At 27.2% G+C, this 19,455-nt stretch overlaps 2 protein-coding genes across 3 annotated transcripts; one reads left to right on the top strand and one right to left on the bottom strand.

The window, feature by feature from the left end:
- Nucleotides 1-1,357: 1,357 nt before the first annotated feature.
- LOC109788014 (tropinone reductase homolog At5g06060) lies at nt 1,358-8,522 on the bottom strand. Of its 2 annotated transcripts, XM_020346631.3 has the most exons (5): nt 8,345-8,520; nt 8,037-8,244; nt 7,256-7,472; nt 7,035-7,141; nt 1,358-1,715 (listed from the first exon to the last, which is right to left on the bottom strand). In XM_020346631.3, exons 1-5 carry the CDS (start codon nt 8,440-8,442, stop codon nt 1,521-1,523), a joined length of 825 nt encoding a protein of 274 aa, XP_020202220.1. In that variant the 5' UTR covers nt 8,443-8,520; the 3' UTR covers nt 1,358-1,520. The 2 variants fall into 2 exon arrangements, with proteins under 2 accessions (XP_020202220.1, XP_020202221.1); XM_020346632.3 differs by lacking the exons at nt 1,358-1,715; nt 7,035-7,141 and having other exon boundaries at nt 7,262-7,417; nt 8,345-8,522.
- A 3,994-nt stretch (nt 8,523-12,516) lies between these two features.
- Nucleotides 12,517-15,610, top strand: LOC109788016 (Tetratricopeptide repeat (TPR)-like superfamily protein). Its single transcript, XM_020346635.3, has 8 exons — nt 12,517-12,676; nt 12,756-12,890; nt 13,247-13,342; nt 13,610-13,682; nt 13,784-13,845; nt 14,603-14,684; nt 15,070-15,130; nt 15,210-15,610. The coding sequence occupies exons 1-8, from the start codon at nt 12,581-12,583 to the stop codon at nt 15,259-15,261; spliced, it is 657 nt and encodes a 218-aa protein (XP_020202224.1). The 5' UTR covers nt 12,517-12,580; the 3' UTR covers nt 15,262-15,610.
- Nucleotides 15,611-19,455: the final 3,845 nt, after the last annotated feature.

Genomic DNA, 19,455 nt, shown 5'->3' with positions numbered 1-19,455 from the left:
TACATTATTTAATCATTTTATATATATATATATATAGGAAACATATAAAGTGAAAGAGAATTTATTATGAGAGATGAGAAGGTTAAAATATAACTTTTAGATTAATCAAGTGAGAAAAAATTTAGAGTTTAATTAAATGAGAGGAAATTAATCTAAGAGTTATATTTTAACCCTCTCATCTCTCATAATAAATTCTCTCTTACTTGATATGCTCCTTGTATATATATATATATATATATATATATATATATATATATATATATATATATATATATATATATATATATATATATATATATATATATAAAAGATTGAACATGTAATCAATTTTATATTATTTTATTTATTTATTTTAATTAAATAATTTAAAATATAATTAATATAATAATAATTATTATTATAATAAATAAATAAGTAAAATTGAATAATATATTTTTACATAAAAAAATTAATTATATAATATACAATTTAAAAATATTAATTTATTTTCTCATCTAATTTTACTTCATCAATTAACTACACATTTCATTTTTTTTATCTATTTTTTTTATCAAATCTATTTTTACATATTTATTTCCTTCTTTTTTCAATTTCTTCCGCCCCCCTCCCCCCACCACACAAAACGTAAAGAATACATATGTCAAACTATTTGTATTAACAACTTCCAAAAATAATTTTAAAATTTATAATTTATGTCATACATTACATTATATATATTTATATATATATATATATATATATTTATGCATCTATATATTTATTCATATTATAAAAGGGATATAGAATGATATAATTGTTTTTTATTTTCATTTTTAGTGAACCACTATACCCTTAAAAAAAACTTCTCATATTTTTGTGAATAACCATATATAACCACTCTTAAATTATCTTTCTTTAATTTTTTTATTTTAAAAAAATTAAAAGTTTTCTTACTAGTATATATAATTATGTTATTAGTGTGAAATATATATTGTCTTATCAATCTCCACTTAAAAAATTCGAGTTACTCATTTATCTTCATATCAATTCTAATATCACTGTTAGATATTCAAATTTACACATATATGTTAACATTGGTATGACATTATCCATTAAATCTAAAATATCATGATTTGTTTTAAGTCATATTTCAAAATGTCTCACATTAATAGAGAATATTTATGTTTTATATAATTTTTTTTTATCAACAAGGGATTTTATTTGAATTTCAACACATTTTTAAGTGGGATCTCACTCTCAACCACGTAAACAACTTCATATTCTTATATTTTCCTTTATTTTCAGCAATTGAATGACCAAATGAGAACAATGGAAAGCGAGGTAAATGAAAGGAACGCATATTATATAAAAACAAAAAAGCATTAAACCCATTAAATAGAATACACCATCATTTCACATAAGTTGTTCATGAGTTGAATAAGGCCGTTCATTCTCATATGCAACTAGAAGGGAGAGAAAACGAAATTGCGCACTCACATGTTGAAATCAAATGAGAATCATTTGTTCCATGAAATAAAAGGTTAGGTGATTCTCATGGTGGGTTGAAATCCATTGACAGTCAATCCTCCATCAACACAAATAACTTGTCCAGTGATGTAAGACGCAGCAGGCAAACAAAGGAAAGTCACCAACGATGACACTTCTTCGGGTTCTGCTATACGCTGAATTGGAGTCCGAGACATAACATCATCCACGAACTTTTGGTTTTGGAGCAACTACAAATAAATAAAACAACTTAGATCAAACACATAGGCATCTATGATCCTTGGTACAAGAAAAAGTCAAATTTCCCACGGATTATTTCCCACGGACCAAAATCCGTCGAAAATTTCCCACGGATTTAGATCCGTGGGAAATTTCCGACGGAATTTCCCACGGATTTTTACATGAAGGAATTTCCGACGGAATTTCCGACGGATTTAAATCCGTGGGAAATTTCCGACGGAATTTCCACGGATTTATATCCGTCTGAAATTTTCGACGGAATTTCCCACGGATTTAAATCCGTCTAAAATTTTTGACGAAGTTTCCCACGGATTAAAATCCATCTGAAATTTCTGGCGGAGTTTCCCACGTCTGGAATTATTAAATAAAATTTAAGCCAATTATTTTTCAAATGCAACCAATCCTAATCGCATCAATACACACAACAATGCACTATATAATGTTTTCATTATTATATGGGTGTTTTCAAAATATAAATAAGATAAATATAAATCAAAGTGTGTGAGGTATGACTTATATTACCTATATATAGTTATATGTTTAGGTTATTATAAATTATAAACTAATTAGCGTAAATGTGTTTTTTGTTACTTATCTTGAAAAATACCAACACATGATGTTCAAATTTAAGAATAACACACATCTTTTCTTTAATTTTTAAAAATCACTCATCTCTTTGAAAATAACGTTATTAATTAAATAAGGGGGAAAAAGTTAAATTATGTTCTGCAAATCATATATATGTATCTATCATTTATTTCTAAATTACATCCAATACTATGTCATTTTGATGAAAACTTTCATTGATCTTCAATTTTGAAAATAAGATTTTTTTCAATTCATTTTTAAAATTATTACTTAAATTTAATATATTTTTTTAAATCACAGTGTGCATGATATTTAAAATAAATTTCAAAAAAGTTGAAATAATGAAATAAGAGATCAAATCTCATTTAATTATTGATATTTGTATTAATAAATTATTTTCTCTTAATAGTATATAAACAGTATTATCTTATATAAGTAGTTGTATGTGCCTCTTAAATAAATAAATAAGAAAATTAATACTCACTTAAAAATTTGAGAAGAGATATATGTATGACGTTATTGAGAAAAACTTCAAGTAGGGGTTAATGAAATTTTTTCTAGATTAAATCTTCTTTATTTAAAACTTAAAACATTAAAGTTAAAATAATTACACTAAATAATTATTTTTGTTCCTAATAACTGATTGATTTAAAAATCTCTTTAAGTTGTAGTAATTTCTTAAATTTACATTTTATTGATTTCTGAATTTTATATTTAAGTAAATCAGTAAAATACAAAGTAACGAGTATAAATATGAGTATTTAAAACTTCAATGAATCTATATATAGAAAGTAGAGATAAAGACAGAGAAAATGAATAGAAGAAAAACAGTTAAATATATAGTTGTTTGATTATCTATAGTAATAGATAAAGGGTAATATACGTCATCTTGTAACTGATTTTGTCTAATTTTATTTGTAATAATATGATTATATATTTAAATAGTTTAATTTTAATAATTTTTTAAGTATATTTTTGTCTTTCACTTAAAATATTTGAATTTCTATATTTTAATTTGAATTATTTTTTAAGTGTATTTTTGTCTTTTTGTCTTAAATTTTTGAATTTCTATATTTTAATTTTAATAATTTTTATTTCTATTATTTATTAATTCTTTTCATTTTAAATATTTTATAACATTAATAAAATTTTATAATTTTAATCTCTCTAATTTTATCTTACTTTTTATTTTATAAATATAATTTGGATTATTCATTTTATAATTAAATTAAATTTTTTAAATTTTTTATGAGTTTACATTCTAAGAATGTATTGAAATTCCTCAATATTTGATTATTAGATAGCAACAATATAGATATTCTGATTATTAGACATTATGTTATAATTCTACTACTGATCGTACTATATGTTATTTTTAAATTTGAACTCCTAAACTTTATTTGTTATGTATGATATTTTATTTTGTATGAATGAATTTGTTTTGATTTACATAATTATGATTGATTTAATATCTTTAAATAGGATAATTATTTAATAAAATTTTGAATTTAAAAAAAATAATTTTTCACGGAATTTCCCACGGATTTATCCGTGGGTAATTTCCCACGGACAAATCCGTGGGAAAATCCGTGGGAAATTACCCACGGATAAATCCGTGGGAAATTCTGTGAAAAATTATTTTTTTTTAAATTCAAAATTGAGGAGTTTCAATACATTCTTAGAATGTAAACTCATAAAAAATTTAAAAAAATTAATTTAATTATAAAATGAATAATCTAAATTATATTTATAAAATAAAAAGTAAGATAAAATTAGAGAGATTAAAATTATAAAATTTTAATAATGTTATAAAACATTAAAAAAGAAAAGAATTAATAAATAATAGAAATAAAAAATTATTTAAATTATAATATAGAAATTCAAAAATTTAAGACAAAAAGACAAAAATATACTTAAAAAATAATTCAAATTAAAATATGGAAATTCAAATATTTTAAGTGAAAAGACAAAAATATACTTAAAAAATTACTAAAATTAAATTATTTAAATATATAATCATATTATTACAAATAAAATTAGAATATATAAAATAAAAATCAGTTAAGGGTATGATTATCTATTATTTTTTAGACAAAATTAGTTACAAGATGACGTATAACTTTATATTAAATGTTAATTTTGTAAATTCAACCGTTAAATTAAAAATATTTTACTCTTAAATCATATATACAAAATTTTATATTAATCAAAGATGATTTCTTATAAAACAAAATTAAATCTGTTGAAAAATTTATATTTTCGATGAGAAAATTTTTTGTAGGAAAAGCTATATTATTGATGAAATATTTCAGACAAATTTATATTTGTCGAAAATGTAAGAACTGATTTTAAATTTGATATGAAAATATTATGATATTATTAGATAAGATTTTAAGTTAGTATTTTATTAATAGTTGATAATTAAAAAATAAAACAAGGATAAATACATTTTTTGAATTTTATATGTTTGATTTAAGATAACTTATAAAATAACTCTTTGGTAAAGTTATTCCGCTCAGTAACTCATGGCGTGTGTTGAAATTTATCGATCTAATTAATTGTTAAATTAAAAGTTACTAAATTTTACTAATAATTAATATAAAAAATTTATTAGTTTTGGAATAAATTATTTGTGAATTAACAATATAATTGAAACATTAATTATTTTAAATTATTTAACTAAAATCTTATTGAAAATTTACTATATGATCTTAATATTTTTGTATAATTAATATCTGGCTTTACTATATGATCTTAATATTTTTGTATAACTAATATCTGATTTTAAATTTGATATGAGAATATTATATATAATTAGATAAGATTTTAAGTTAGTATTTTATTAATAGTTGATAATTAGAAGAAAAAAAACAACAAGGATAAATACATTTTTTGAATTTTATATGTTTGATTTAAGGTAACTAAATATATTAAATTAATTAATAATTTATTTAAAATATTAAAATTTAATTTATAAGTATGTATTAAATAAATATTTATAATTTTTTAAATTATATTATCATTATAAATTATAAAATAAAATAATTTAAATTATAATTTTAAATAAAAATAAGTAGACGTTAATTATAAAAGTAAGTACATATAAATAAATAATAATTAAATATATTATTATTATTAATTATTATTATTTGTAATATAAAATTATTATATATTATTATTATAGTACAAATATGAGATTGTATATTTGAGAATGACTTAAATGAATTAATTTGTACAAGTTACACTGACAACACACATATACATTTCGGTAGCTTACTCATAAGAACTTCACAGTTAAGCGTGCTTGACCTGGAGTAGTACAGGGATGGGTGACCTTCTGGGAAGTTTCCCAGAAATTGCACAAGTAAGGATAAAACACACTAAACAATGAAATATCGTGAAATAGAACCCTTGAGAGGCCAAATATGAGGGTTGTTACATTAATAAATTTATTAAAATTAAAAAAAAATTATAATTTTTGGGTCCGTGGGAAATTACCCACGGATAAATCCGTGGGAAAATCCGTGGGAAAGTTACCCACGGATTAAAATCCGTGGGAAAATTTCAGACGACCAATTTACCGACGGATTAGTGTCCGTCGGTAATCCGTCGGAAATGCCTCATTACCCACGGATTTTGGGCATTTCCCACGGATTTTTGCCGTCTGAAATACCGAATTTTCTTGTAGTTACTCAAGAATTTCAAGAAGCAACCAAAACAGAATCAAATGCAAGAGTGGAAATTTATGTACACAACAGCTAGCCAAAATAATTCAATAATCCACCAATGCACACGCAGACGTTGTAGGTTTGTTGGGTTAGGCAACGGTCTAGTATTATGTGGTCTTCTGTAAATTGGTTCTAGACTTCTAGTTGAGTTCATAGTACGTATATGACATGCAATTATTTTGGTGAAGTTTATTATAATCTCCTTATTTTTTTTTTTTATAGTTATTAAAGTGGTATATGATTTGTGTAAATTGCTTTGATATGTGCGTTTTTTTTTTTGCGGACTATAAAAAAGAATACTGAGTTCTTTTTTAATACTATAAGTCAAAGACACGTAAAGGTTCTGATCATATTTCGGCTAGTGAACCATAGAGACCTATAAAAAATAAACAGGCACTTAAAATGATCGTACATGCTCGAATATCATTGATCGATTCCTATTTTTTTTTATTCATTTCAATGTGAACAAGAATTCAACGGTAATTTACTAAGAATATAATAAGTTTACAATAAACTAATATATATTGCCAATAAAAATATAATTTTCGACTTAAATACTATTTTACGTTTACCTGGAATGTATGGAACATAAATGTAATAAAATCTAAGTAAAATAATTTTGTATATGTATATTATTAGCTCCAAATTTTTGTTAAATAAAAAAATCAACTATCTTTTCTTTGCCACTTTTTTAATTATCTTAGAGAATTTATAATATTTTCTTTTAAGTTATTTATAATAAAAGTGAACAAACATATTATTCAATATTCTATGATTAGATAACAGTGAAAAAATATTTTACACTATTGAGACAGTCTATTTTCTCATATATATATATATATATATATATATATATATATATATATATATATATATTATTTTGACTATTTTACTAATGCTAGTTAAATGTATTATTGTCTACCAAGTAATTTTTTTAAGGTTTCCTAGAAAGAAAACAGCCAACAGAAATAAAAATAGGGAGAAGCAAATTACATGTTGTACAAGCGGGGTTCTGGTTGCCCATGGTACAACGCAGTTGCTCCTTATGTTGTCTTTTGCCCATTCACAAGCCAGATTTTTGGTAAGCTGATTAATTGCAGCTGAAAATCCATTGGACAAAAAATATAGTTGTCTTTCTTTGTTTGTGATAACATTTTTTTTAATCACATGTGCAAGAAAGAAAGAAAAGACCTTATGAGTATAGTACTCAGTACCTTTACTTGCTGCATAGACAGATCCAGTACCCAAGCTCACTACACCAGCAACAGATGAAATGAACACAATGCTTCCCTTTTCAGATGCTTTCAGAAGAGGATACACAAGTTGGGACAGATGGAATGAGGAGTCTAAATTAACTGTCATCAACTCTGAATACTCTGCAGCATTGTACTCTATGGTTGACTTTCTAAAGTTTGTTCCAACGTTGTTTATCTAAAGCACAAAGCCATGCATATGAATGGCTAATATCAAAATGAACAGACACACCCCTCACCTATTACCGTTCAAACTAATTCCAATGGCATGACATATGATCATGTACAAAAGTCATTCAAAAGAAGCTAATGAACTGATTTTTCTTTTCTATCTAGATTTTTTAAGAGTTTATATTAATTTGAGTATAATTCAATTTTATAAAATCAATTTATTGAATAAAAATTATTTTTCTCTTATATATATTATACTTTATTCATATCATTATTCGATCCAAACACTCACATGGCTGAGAATTAAATATTTTGAACTTGACATTAAATAACCATCTAATCTGATTAAAGGTGATTTACTATCTGGTTAAATACTATGATGCACTGATACGATACACGTATTGAATATGATATGTATCCGATACAGCGATACTATTATTTTAAAATATATACTATAGTTAGTAAGATAGGTGTCATTATATGTAATACATGAATAACTTGGTGAATAATAAATTAATTAAAAATGAAAGTCCGGATCTGATACCACTTGAGCATTATGAGTAGTACTTACATAGATGTTAAGTTTGGCATTGAAGGTGGATGCCACTTCCTGAATGAGGTTCTCTCTCTGAGTTGGTGAGGACACGTCACAGACGGATCCAGTTACCTGAAAGCCCTGAGTTTGCCACTCTTGTATGCACTTATTGAGCTCTGTTTGGGTCCTGGAACAAGTGTGCACGGCAGCGCCAAACGCGGCCAAGTCACTCACTATGGCGTGCCTGAAAGAGAGTTAGAAGTGAAAGGATCATTCAGAAGAAAGCAAAAACAGAATGAAAGATCATAACATGGAGTGTGCGTTGAGAAGGAGAGAAAGAAAACCCGATCCCACGGGTGCCGCCTGTGACAAGAGCTGTCATTCCATTCAGAGACCACCTCCTTCCTCTGTGACTGCTGCTGCTTTGCTGTGCCTCTGCCATTTTCCTCTGTTTTTCACTCCAAAACCACGTTTCCCCTTGTTTTTTCAAGGTGACTTGACTTCGTATGTATAATAATAAAGATGATCGAACGTTTAACATTAAAAAGTGAGTAAAGGCATGGATACAGTCTGGCATCGGTTGTTTATTTAATTACAGGGAATCTTAAATACAATTTTTTTTAATATATAGACATTCTTCACTTATTATTCAAAAGTTAATATCAAAGATTAATATGTATTAATAAGATATAATTTTTATTAGTTAAATATTATTTTAGTACAAATTATATTTAAATATATAAATTATAAAATTATATAAATATATATATTTTTAAAATCTTATGAGTTTCAAGATAAGTATTATAAAAAAAAAACTTTATTATTTTAATTATAATTTAAAAATGTTCACAATATCAATAGAAAGTAAGGTTTTTTTTTAACATAAATAGAAAGTTACTAAGTTGTATATATGAATATATAAGAGTAACTGTAAATAGTATACATTAACAAGTCAACTCAAAAAGCTCGTTTTGATGATGCACATGCATGTGTAAAGAATTGATTACACACTGATTTCAGATTTGTATGCATAGAAATTGGTGCCAGTGAGATAAGAAATTCAACTCAACTCAACTATTATATTGTTTATTAAAGCAACTCTTTTGTATCAATAGTCACTGATTTTAAAAATGCAAGCAGGGGAAACGCAATTGTATGTAGTTATGAATATATGGATAATAGCATTATAAATTTATTGAAATATTTAAAAGTAATTGATTTTATCTCACACGTTAATAACAATTGAAAAATTATAAATAATGAATTCAAATTATAAATTTAGGAGAGGAGAAAAATAACTCAAGACACATATATATTATTTTTAAATGCACTTTCTCATTTACACATAGGTTCACCGGTAACCGACGGGTTGTACTTATTGTTCTATTTTTGTTTTTAAGGAAGATTGTTCATTTGATTGTTGGTTACAAGTGAAAGGGTGCTTTTTAAGCTTAATTGAAAGATGAAGACAAAAAAAAAAAAATCAAATAAGGTGATAGGAAAATTTATCATCGTAATACTTTTCACCTTTGGAAGCAATTGCCGTTCTCAACAATTTTATGACTAATGTCACTAAAGCCTTTTTAAAGATCGACTTTCTCAACATTTTTTTTCTTCATAAATATTGACGAATGATCATGATTATATACTTTAAAAATAAAATTATCTATCAATATTATATCACTTGTTGCTATATAAAGTCTCTCCTTAACAGAATCTAAAATTACATGAGCCTAACATTCTCAAAAGTGCCCTTGCATAAGATCATGCTTGATATTAATATTAAAAAATGTTTCACAAATATTTTAAGTTAATTTTTAATTAGATAAAAATCATTTTAATATATTAATAGAATTAAGTATGTTAAGATACAAGTAAAGTCACACATCACAAAACAATTGAAACTTGTCCTAGTCCCGCCCAGAATCCAATCACAAAACCACTCGTGTGGTTCCTTACAATACCTCCACATATAACAGGTTAAAAATCTTATTTGGTCCCTTATAATATTTTTTTTATTTTAATTTAGTCTCACTTTAATTTTTTATTTCAATTTGGTTCTCAATAATTTAAATTATTGCAATTTGGGACTTCCGTCCAAATGATTTAAACGGAGTTAACTGTTAGCCACGTGGATGTCAGGTGGATGCCACGTAGATGCGTAGGTGGATGCCAAATTTCTTGAATACACCTGGAACCAGAACGACCCGTTTTGGTTGCACTCTTGCTGTGTTAATTTTGTACCTAGAACAGACCGTTTCAGATGTAAAATTAACACACCAATAGTGTAACCAGAACGGATCATTCTGGTTCCAGAATGGTCGATGATTATAGTTCACGGTTGTGAATCGTGCAAGGAAAAAAAACCAAGGTACAAAATATTTCAAACACTATATTTGATAATATTGTCAATGAGAATTGATAACTTCAATTGCTAAACATTTGGGCTATACAGTGTATCATTAAGGACGATGCAGTGTATCACTAAGGACAATGATAACAGGTTTTATTTCATTGTTAGTCAAACTGGAGTGAACCACTTCCTACCAAATTGATACTATACAGTCAAGGATGAAACGAAACGGTGTTTCCCCTTGAAGTCATTGACGATGTACCCTAACAATAACAACCTGTTCTTGAGGAAGTACAACCTGAATTTTTGTGGTTTAGGATTTTCCTTCAGCGTTACCTAGATGATTTCCTTTCTCAGTAATTTCTTTGAACTTTTTTAGTATATGTTATGTTCTGAAATTTTGTTTTCAGTTTCTAAACCATGTTTTTGTCTTTGAATTTATGAAATGTTATGAATTTTTATTTTCAATTTTTGAATCACATTGTGGCATTTTGGTTGACGCATATATGAAGTAGGCGTTCTGGAACGGGCCGTTCTGAATCCAGAACGACCCGTTCTAACACCAGAACGACCCATTCTGGTTTCAGAACGGTTCGTTCTGCTGCACTCATGGTGTGTTAATTTGCATTTGGAACGGCCCGTTCCAGTGTCAAAATTAACACATAACATGTGCAAGTAGAACGGACCGTTCTGGTTTCAGAACGGGTCGTTCTGGTTCCAGGTATATTCATGAAATTTGGCATTCACTTATGCATCTACATGGCATCCACCTGACATCCACGTAGCTAACAGTTAATTCCGTTTAAATCATTTGGACGGAAGTCCCAAATTGCAATAATTTAAATTATTAAGGACCAAATTAAAACTAAAAATTAAAGTAAGACTAAATTGAAACAAAAAAAATATTATAAGGAATCAAATTAGAGTTTTAACCCATATAACATAACATGATTGAATCTGTCAACCGCACCATCAACATTAACCCTGAGTGTTAATAATCCCTGTTATATTAGCAAGTAGTAGATTGGAAGCATTCAAAGAGTTTGTCATACTTAAGAAACATAGGAAAAGGAGAGTATCCGGGGCCTAAATTCCTTCAAAAACAAACTTGTTCCTCCCCTTCCATAACTCGTTAATCACTGCTCCAAAAGTCAAACTCCACTCCAGTTATCAGACATGACTTGACATTTCCTCAAGTACTTTAACATCCACGGATGCAACTCATATGCAAAGAATTGAGACCAACACGTGTGGGGATTAAGGGTTGCCATAAACGTTTAGCAACAAAACAATCCCGCGTAGAGTGGTGAAAACAAATAAATAAAAATATTTAGAAGACTCATTTTCTTCGACTATATATATATATATATATATGAAAATTTCCCCAATCACCTCAATTAATATTTTAGTTTATATAATTTATAGACATGTTCATTATATATAACTAATGTAAAAAAAGGTATTCGTGCTTTCATAGTATTTTTTTTAATACACATATGTAATTGGGAGTAATGTACAATTATTGTAATTCAATAATAATTTTATAGATAAAAATTTATATAAAAAAAAAACTTGTGCAACCTTTATTAATTATTATCGTGCAATTTTTATAAAATTTAAAATTATCAAAAATAATGTGTACATCAAAATAAGAAATCAAATTTATATAAAAAAATAAATTAAAAATTATTAAAAATTATATATAAAAATAAATATTATGTTGAATATAAAAAATCATATTTAAAATTTGTAAAAATAAATATTTTTAAATATATAAATTATATTTTAGATTTATGATAAATAATTTATATTATAATAAAATAAATTATTTTTATTTATTGATAATTATTTTAAAATATTAACATTTAGTTAATAAATAATTATAATAAATAAAATAAAATTAAATAAAAAATTAAAAAAATGTTATAAATTCGCTGATTGAAAATTCTTGACAAAAAGATAATAATTCGTGTTTAATATATAATATTTAATTCTAATTACTAGTATACTTTTTATGAAAAAAATGTTGCTTGCAAAAAAAAAAAACACAAAAAACTATACAAACGTAAGTAGAAAAAGGAGAAAGAAAAAATAGTAAAGTAAAAAGTGCTTTAAAAAATATTTATTGAAAATAAAGAGATCATGACCCTGTGACACAGTAACATTATCCACATGGTACCTATGACAGTTTGTCGTGGTGAGTTGCATCTGCGTGTGACTGCAAGAAATGGCTCTTGTTCTCAACGTCTCATTGTGTTCCACTTCTAAGCCCCGTCTTTCTCTATCAACCTCCAATTCCAAAGCTTTTCCTCTTCCTCTCCTTGTTCGTATACTATACCTACTTTATCTTATTCAATTCTCTCTTTGCTCCCTCCGATTCATTTCACTCATTTTCTTCACAGGGACTCAACACAAAGCAAAGTCGCCAAGCATCTCAGAAACTCACATTTTCATTGGCTGAATCCGTGTCTAGTGCCACTCTCGTTGCTTTCCTCTCTGCTTCTTTCATCTTTGTTCATCCCGCACTTGCATTCAAGGTAATGAATAATTCACCACTTTAGTTCATAGATAGGAGTTTCAACCCACATCTACCAGTGGCATGACTAAAATAGAATATAACTGAGCCAAATCTACATTCTTAAGATAATTTCATAGCCTATCATAACAGTTGTTGTTGGATTTCTCCGACTGTTATGAGACCACTCACACATATCTAATTTTGCAAATTTCACACTCCTATCAACTAGAGGAATTACTAAAATAGAATATATAACACCTTACACGTTAGTTTTAAAGGATTGAGTTAAACTCAAACTCCCATTCTTAAAACCAATTATTCAAGTTAAATTTTTTTTTTTTTTGGCTTGATGAAAGATGGGTATGGTGAATTCAGGGTGGAGGACCATACGGGCAAGAAGTGACAAGGGGGCAAGATCTCACTGGGAAGGACTTTAGTGGCAAGACTCTGATCAAACAAGACTTCAAAACGGTGCAAATTTATTTATTTTCCCATTTTTTTAAATAGTTTCATTTTGATACATCATGCTTATAAACATTTGTACCCAACCAACTAGAAATCACAACTTTCAAAGCAATTATTATGAAAGTTAAGGATTTTACCATACATTACAAACCATGGTAGGGTAACATTCTAATTAAATTCTTTTTAAAATTAAGTTGATTTGATGATGGGGGTCATTCAAATGTGTGCTTTTGATCAAAATTTAACAAGTTTAACTATCATTGCCTGTTGCAGTCCATACTGAGACAAGCCAATTTTAAAGGTGCAAAGCTAATAGGTGCTAGCTTCTTTGATGCTGATTTAACAGGTTTGGCCAACACAATGTTATAATAATCAATGTAATATTCACATTTGGACACACCATTTACCGTTTTACATTCATTCTCTCCCAATCTCTCTTGTTGTCAGGTGCTGATCTTTCGGAAGCTGATTTGAGAAATGCAGATTTTTCCCTGGCAAATGTGACAAAGGTAACTGTTTTCCTTTATTAATAGGGTGATGTCACTGATGTGTGTTTGTTATACTAGGATCTAATGGGAAGACCATCTTGAAATTCTTATTTCCTGTTGAAATGGCCCTTACTCCACAACACAACAGTTTGTTAATGTAAAAGCCCTTGTTTATTGTGTTGTGTATTGTTCTCAGATCAACCCAAAATTTAGCATAATGGCAATGACCAAACATTGGGCAATTGTGTGAGCGGGGTTATACAAGAGAGGAGATAATTAATGCACAAATTTTTCCACCATCTGATCAATTGTTTCCTTTCCCTTTGTTATATTATTTAAAGAAGAGAAATAATTAATTTTCATACAGATATAGTAAAATTTCGATACAAAATGATCAGATAGAGATATTAGGGATTTAAGAGTGCATGGAGATGAATCTGTTCTAAAAAGAAATCACTACTAGATAACATGGATTCTTCTACCACCTCATTTTTACTTCATGGCATACAGTTTCTCTCTTTAAAGAATGCAATCTCAATGATTATGGCATAGAAGATGCAATCAAATATTATGATGGATCATTAACATGTTTTTTAGTCATCTGCAATTAGACAGAATGGTAAATTGCACAGGATACAATCAGATGGGAAAGGATCAGATTATTTGATGATAACATATTCAAATTTTATTTTTAGTCAAAGTTGAAAAATGTGTCCGTCCACTGTAAGTAACAAATTTCTTTACTGTTGGCTTCTTCATGAATGATCACTTTCTGCAGGCAAATTTAAGCAATGCTAACTTGGAAGGTGCGCTTGCAACAGGAAATACATCTTTTAAGGGATCGAATATTACAGGCGCTGGTATGTAGTAATACCACATATACTATTGGAATTTTAAGGGGAATATGGTTGTAAAGGAGTGCTTGTATCTGCTAATAGCTTTCAACTCATTAAAGGTCATGTATTGGTTTTGGCTGGTGATTAATTAACTAATATATAGTTCCAAAACCTATATGTAATGAAAACATATGACATGCTTGAGCTGAAGATATAACTGAACCTATACGTAATGTAAAGAACATAACTAGACTTGATATCTATTACTAATACTAGCTCCAAAGTATAAATTGTCGTCTTAATTCTGGCTAAATATCAAGATATGGCACCATAAGAATGAAGATTTACATCTCCATTCAAGAAATTTGATATTAGGAAACTTGTGAATTAAATGGTTGCTTGGTGCCAGATTTCACGGATGTGCCACTAAGAGATGATCAACGCGAATACCTCTGCAAAGTTGCTGATGGGTAAGATTATATCTATAGAATACGCTTGTTTTATTGTCTAAATATGTTTCATATGTAACGAAGTTGTTTATGGTAACAGGGTGAACCCAACAACCGGAAATGCTACGCGTGATACATTGTTCTGCAATTAGCATTCCATTGCTGAAGACTCCAATAACTTCAAAATATATGCACTAAATGTTTGCATGGATGTAAACTATTGGTTGAATGCCAACGAATGCTTTCATAGCTAACAATATCCTTCCTTCATGTTACTCCATTATCCATTATGCAATCTGTGAAGTTGGCAATTTGACATGTTGCTGGAATCTTGTAATGCATAGCATGACAGCACCGCAATTTAAATTGTTCCAGATTTTCATTCACCATACACCTGACAATAAGATTGTGATGTAATGCTCAACCAGCCACCTATGTTATGTATTATGGCATTATATAGTTAAAATCCTTTAATAATAAATGGTATAATACACTTTGGTACTCTTGGAGTTGCCTGGTGCAAGTCTTAGACACAATAAAGTGAAGGCCAAACATGAAGATTGCAAAATATATGTCACACAAGAGAGCAAGGTATTTATTTAGGAGGACTGAAAAGAGTTGTTGGACCGTTGATTTGGATTCTGTTGCCTTGACAGTTTGCTCTCCGACTCATAAGTCATCAGTTACAAACTTGTAAAGGCGTGTTTGTTTTGGCGTCCGTGAGGTTCCGTTGAACTTTTCTGTTATACGGAACTTTGGAAGTTGTGTTTTTGCTAAACCAAACACTGTTCTTTGGCAAGTTCCAAGTTTTGGAATGAAGCAGTATTAATCAGCAATCCAAGGTTATACTAGTCTCTCTTCACACAGTTGCAGTCAAAGAGAACATATTTAACGAGTAAGCACTCAAATTAGTCTTAAATTTGAAAAGTGATGTTATATTAGTTTAAATTACAAATTACAAATTCATAATCAAATTAGTTCAAAACTTGAAAAAGTATGTGAGTAGAATATATATATATATATATATAGGGACCAAGATAATAGTAAATAGTTAAATTTAAATAAGGGAATAATATGAGATTGTCTTTCAAAATCAAGCATCAAAATAAGTGTTTATTCATTTAATGCTACAACATAGGTTAAATCATGAATCAAGAACTCGAATTGGTCGATCCGACTAAGAATCAGTGAGTCAGTTAATTAGAATTATACATTGGATTGAATATGTCACCAATCCTCTTAGAACATGTGTGACTTGACCAATTTTTCACCAAAATATAGGTCGTTCTCATATAAGTGTAAATACCTTGTCACTAGGCAAATGATTTCTTATTTTTATTTGTAACAAATATAATATACGTACTATATTAAATTATTTTTTATTTAAAGATAGGACTCTTGGATGAATGTGCCTATTTAATAATCACTAAATAAACATACTTTATTATTATACAACTTAATTAAATAATTTATATAGTATATTTTTAATTTAAAATTATATATTTAATTATATTAATTTATGTGGTTCAAATAGTCTTAATTTGTTTGTTCTATTATCATTAAATTGACTATAACTTTTTTTAGAGACTTCTTTAGGATATGTATAAATTTTATTGAAATTTATAGCTATAAAATATATATAATATTAATAAATTTTTAAAAGAATAACAAAGACCTAATGTGTTTCAATTAGTGAGTTATTAATACGACCTTTAACTTATTAACTCAGTAAATTAATAGATTTGATAATTAGTCCATTTTTTAAAACATCAAAACTCCACATATTCCGTTAAAATAACCTTCACATAATCTATGAAAATGCCAAAGAAACCTTTGATTCCAATTCCACCCTAATTTTGTTATGAGTAATGTTATATATTTTGAATCAAAGTTCCGACTCATCTTTCAAACCATTCAACCATTTACATCTGTCATTATTTTAAATAAAATATTTCTTTAACTCTATTATTTTAAAGTTTTAAATATTCAGAGGATTTTTTGGTCAAAAAAATTTCCAAAAATATATTATTTTTGTTTTCTTCTAGGTTTTATTTTTTAAGAGGCCCAATATTTTTAAGGCTAAAAACCTAATTTGGTCCCTTATAATCTTTTTTTGTTTCAATTTAGTCCCTCATTAATTTTTTGTCTCAATTTGGTCCCAAACTAATTAATTTGTTTCAATTTAGTTCTACATTAATTAATTAGTTTCAATGTGGGACTTCCGTCCAAATTATTTAAACGGAGTTAACTTTTGGCCACGTGGATGCCACGTAGATGCATACGTGACATCCATGTGGATGAGAATTTTTTTTGAAAACACCTGGAACGGAACGGCCCGTTCTGAAACCGGAACGACTCGTTCTTCTTTCAGCACGGCCCGTTCTGGATTCAGAACGGCCCGTTCCAAAACTGTGAATAAAATATTCTTTGCTTAATTGTGTTTTTGATATTGTAATTATGCAATTTTGATCTCTAAAGTTTTAATTGAGTAATTTCAGTCCTTAAAAGATTATAGTTGTGTAATTTTAATCTCAAAATTTTTAATTGAACAATTTTAATCTCTTAAATATCATAATTGTTCAATTTTAGTCTTTCTCATTAAAAATTTAATAATTTAATAATTTTAATATATATATATATAATGTTTTAAAACTATATAATTGTTTGTTTATTTAAATTAACGTATTTTTTTTTAATGTATCAAATGATATATATTTATTATTACTAAATAAATAAAATTTATATATTATTAGTATTTTAATATTACTGATAAATTAATATCAATAATATTTTTACTATATTTATAAATAAACTAATAATTTGATAAATATAACTTAATATATATTAATATACTTATATTTTTGTAAAAGTATATTAATATATATTAAGTTATATTTATCAAATTATTAGTTTATCTATAAATATATTAATAATATTATTGATATAATATCAAAAATTATAATATACGTTAATTTGAATAGATAAATAATTATTTAATTTTAAAACATTATATATATATATTAAAATTATTAATTTTTAATGGGAGAAACAAAAATCATATTATTATGATATTCGAGGGACTAGAATTGTTCAATTAAAAATTGAAGGACCAAAATCGCGCAATTGTAATTCTTTAAGGACTAAAATTATGCAATTAAAATCTTAGAGATCACAAAACTGCACAATTGTAATATTTGAGAGATAAAAAATGCAATTAAACCAATATTCTTGATTAATTTTATTAAAAAATATAATAATTTTGAAAAATATTTTTTTATGGTAAAAATTTTAAAATTACTTATTTTTATAAAATATAATTATCTTATAAATAGAGTAATAATTTTTTTTCTCTTTCTGTTTGAAGAAATATTTAAATATCACTTTATAATTTTTTGCAACTTATTTAAGATTAAAAGAATAAAATGATAAAAATTAATAAAATAAACATAATAAAATAAAATATAAAAAAAAATATTAATATATTTATTTTATTAGATATAATAACATAATTAAAATATAATTAATAATATATATTTTATAAAATTATTAATATTTTATATATATAAAAAAATAAAATAAAACCGGAACTGCCCGTTCTGGTTGCATTTTCGTTGTGTTAATTTTGCACCTGGAACGGGCCGTTCCGGATGCACAATTAACACACCAAAAGTGCACCCAGAACGGGTCGTTCTGGGTCTAGGTGTTTTAAAAAAAATTCTCATCCACGTGATCAAAAGTTAACACCGTTAAAGCAATTTGGACGGAAAGTCCCACATTGAAACCAATTAATTAATTTGGGACTAAATTGAAACCAATTAATTAGTTTGGGACCAAATTGAGACCAAAAATTAATGAGGGACTAAATTGAAACAAAAAAAGATTATAAGGGACCAAATTAGGTTTTTAGCCTATTTTTAAATACTTAAATGACATTTAATATTTCTTTTTATCACATCACTTGTTGAGCACTGAAGGGGGGTTACCACACATATACACATATGTCTATGTTGGTGAGATATTATCTGCTTTGGGCCCAAGCCCCACGGATTTGCTTTTGGACATCACCCAAAAGGCCTCTCAACCAATAGAGACAATTATGTGTATATAAACTCATGTTCATCTTCTTGTTTGAACGATGTGGGACTTTGCTTGCATCTCAACAATCCTCCCCTCAAACAAAGGACCACGGTTTAACTCATTCCCTACAGCGAAAACTACAAGTATTATTTGATGGTGGCCCTACAGGCTCACTCACGCTCAGAGTGCTTGCACCACCGCTCCGTCATGACCTCCCTCATGACAGGGGGACACACCTCTTAAGCATCCATGTTACTGGGTAGCCTCTC

Source organism: Cajanus cajan, chromosome 3 (assembly GCF_000230855.2).
Source record: "Cajanus cajan strain Asha chromosome 3, NIPB_CcT2T_4, whole genome shotgun sequence".
NCBI lineage: Eukaryota > Viridiplantae > Streptophyta > Magnoliopsida > Fabales > Fabaceae > Cajanus > Cajanus cajan.
This window is presented reverse-complemented; position numbering and strand designations above follow the sequence as displayed.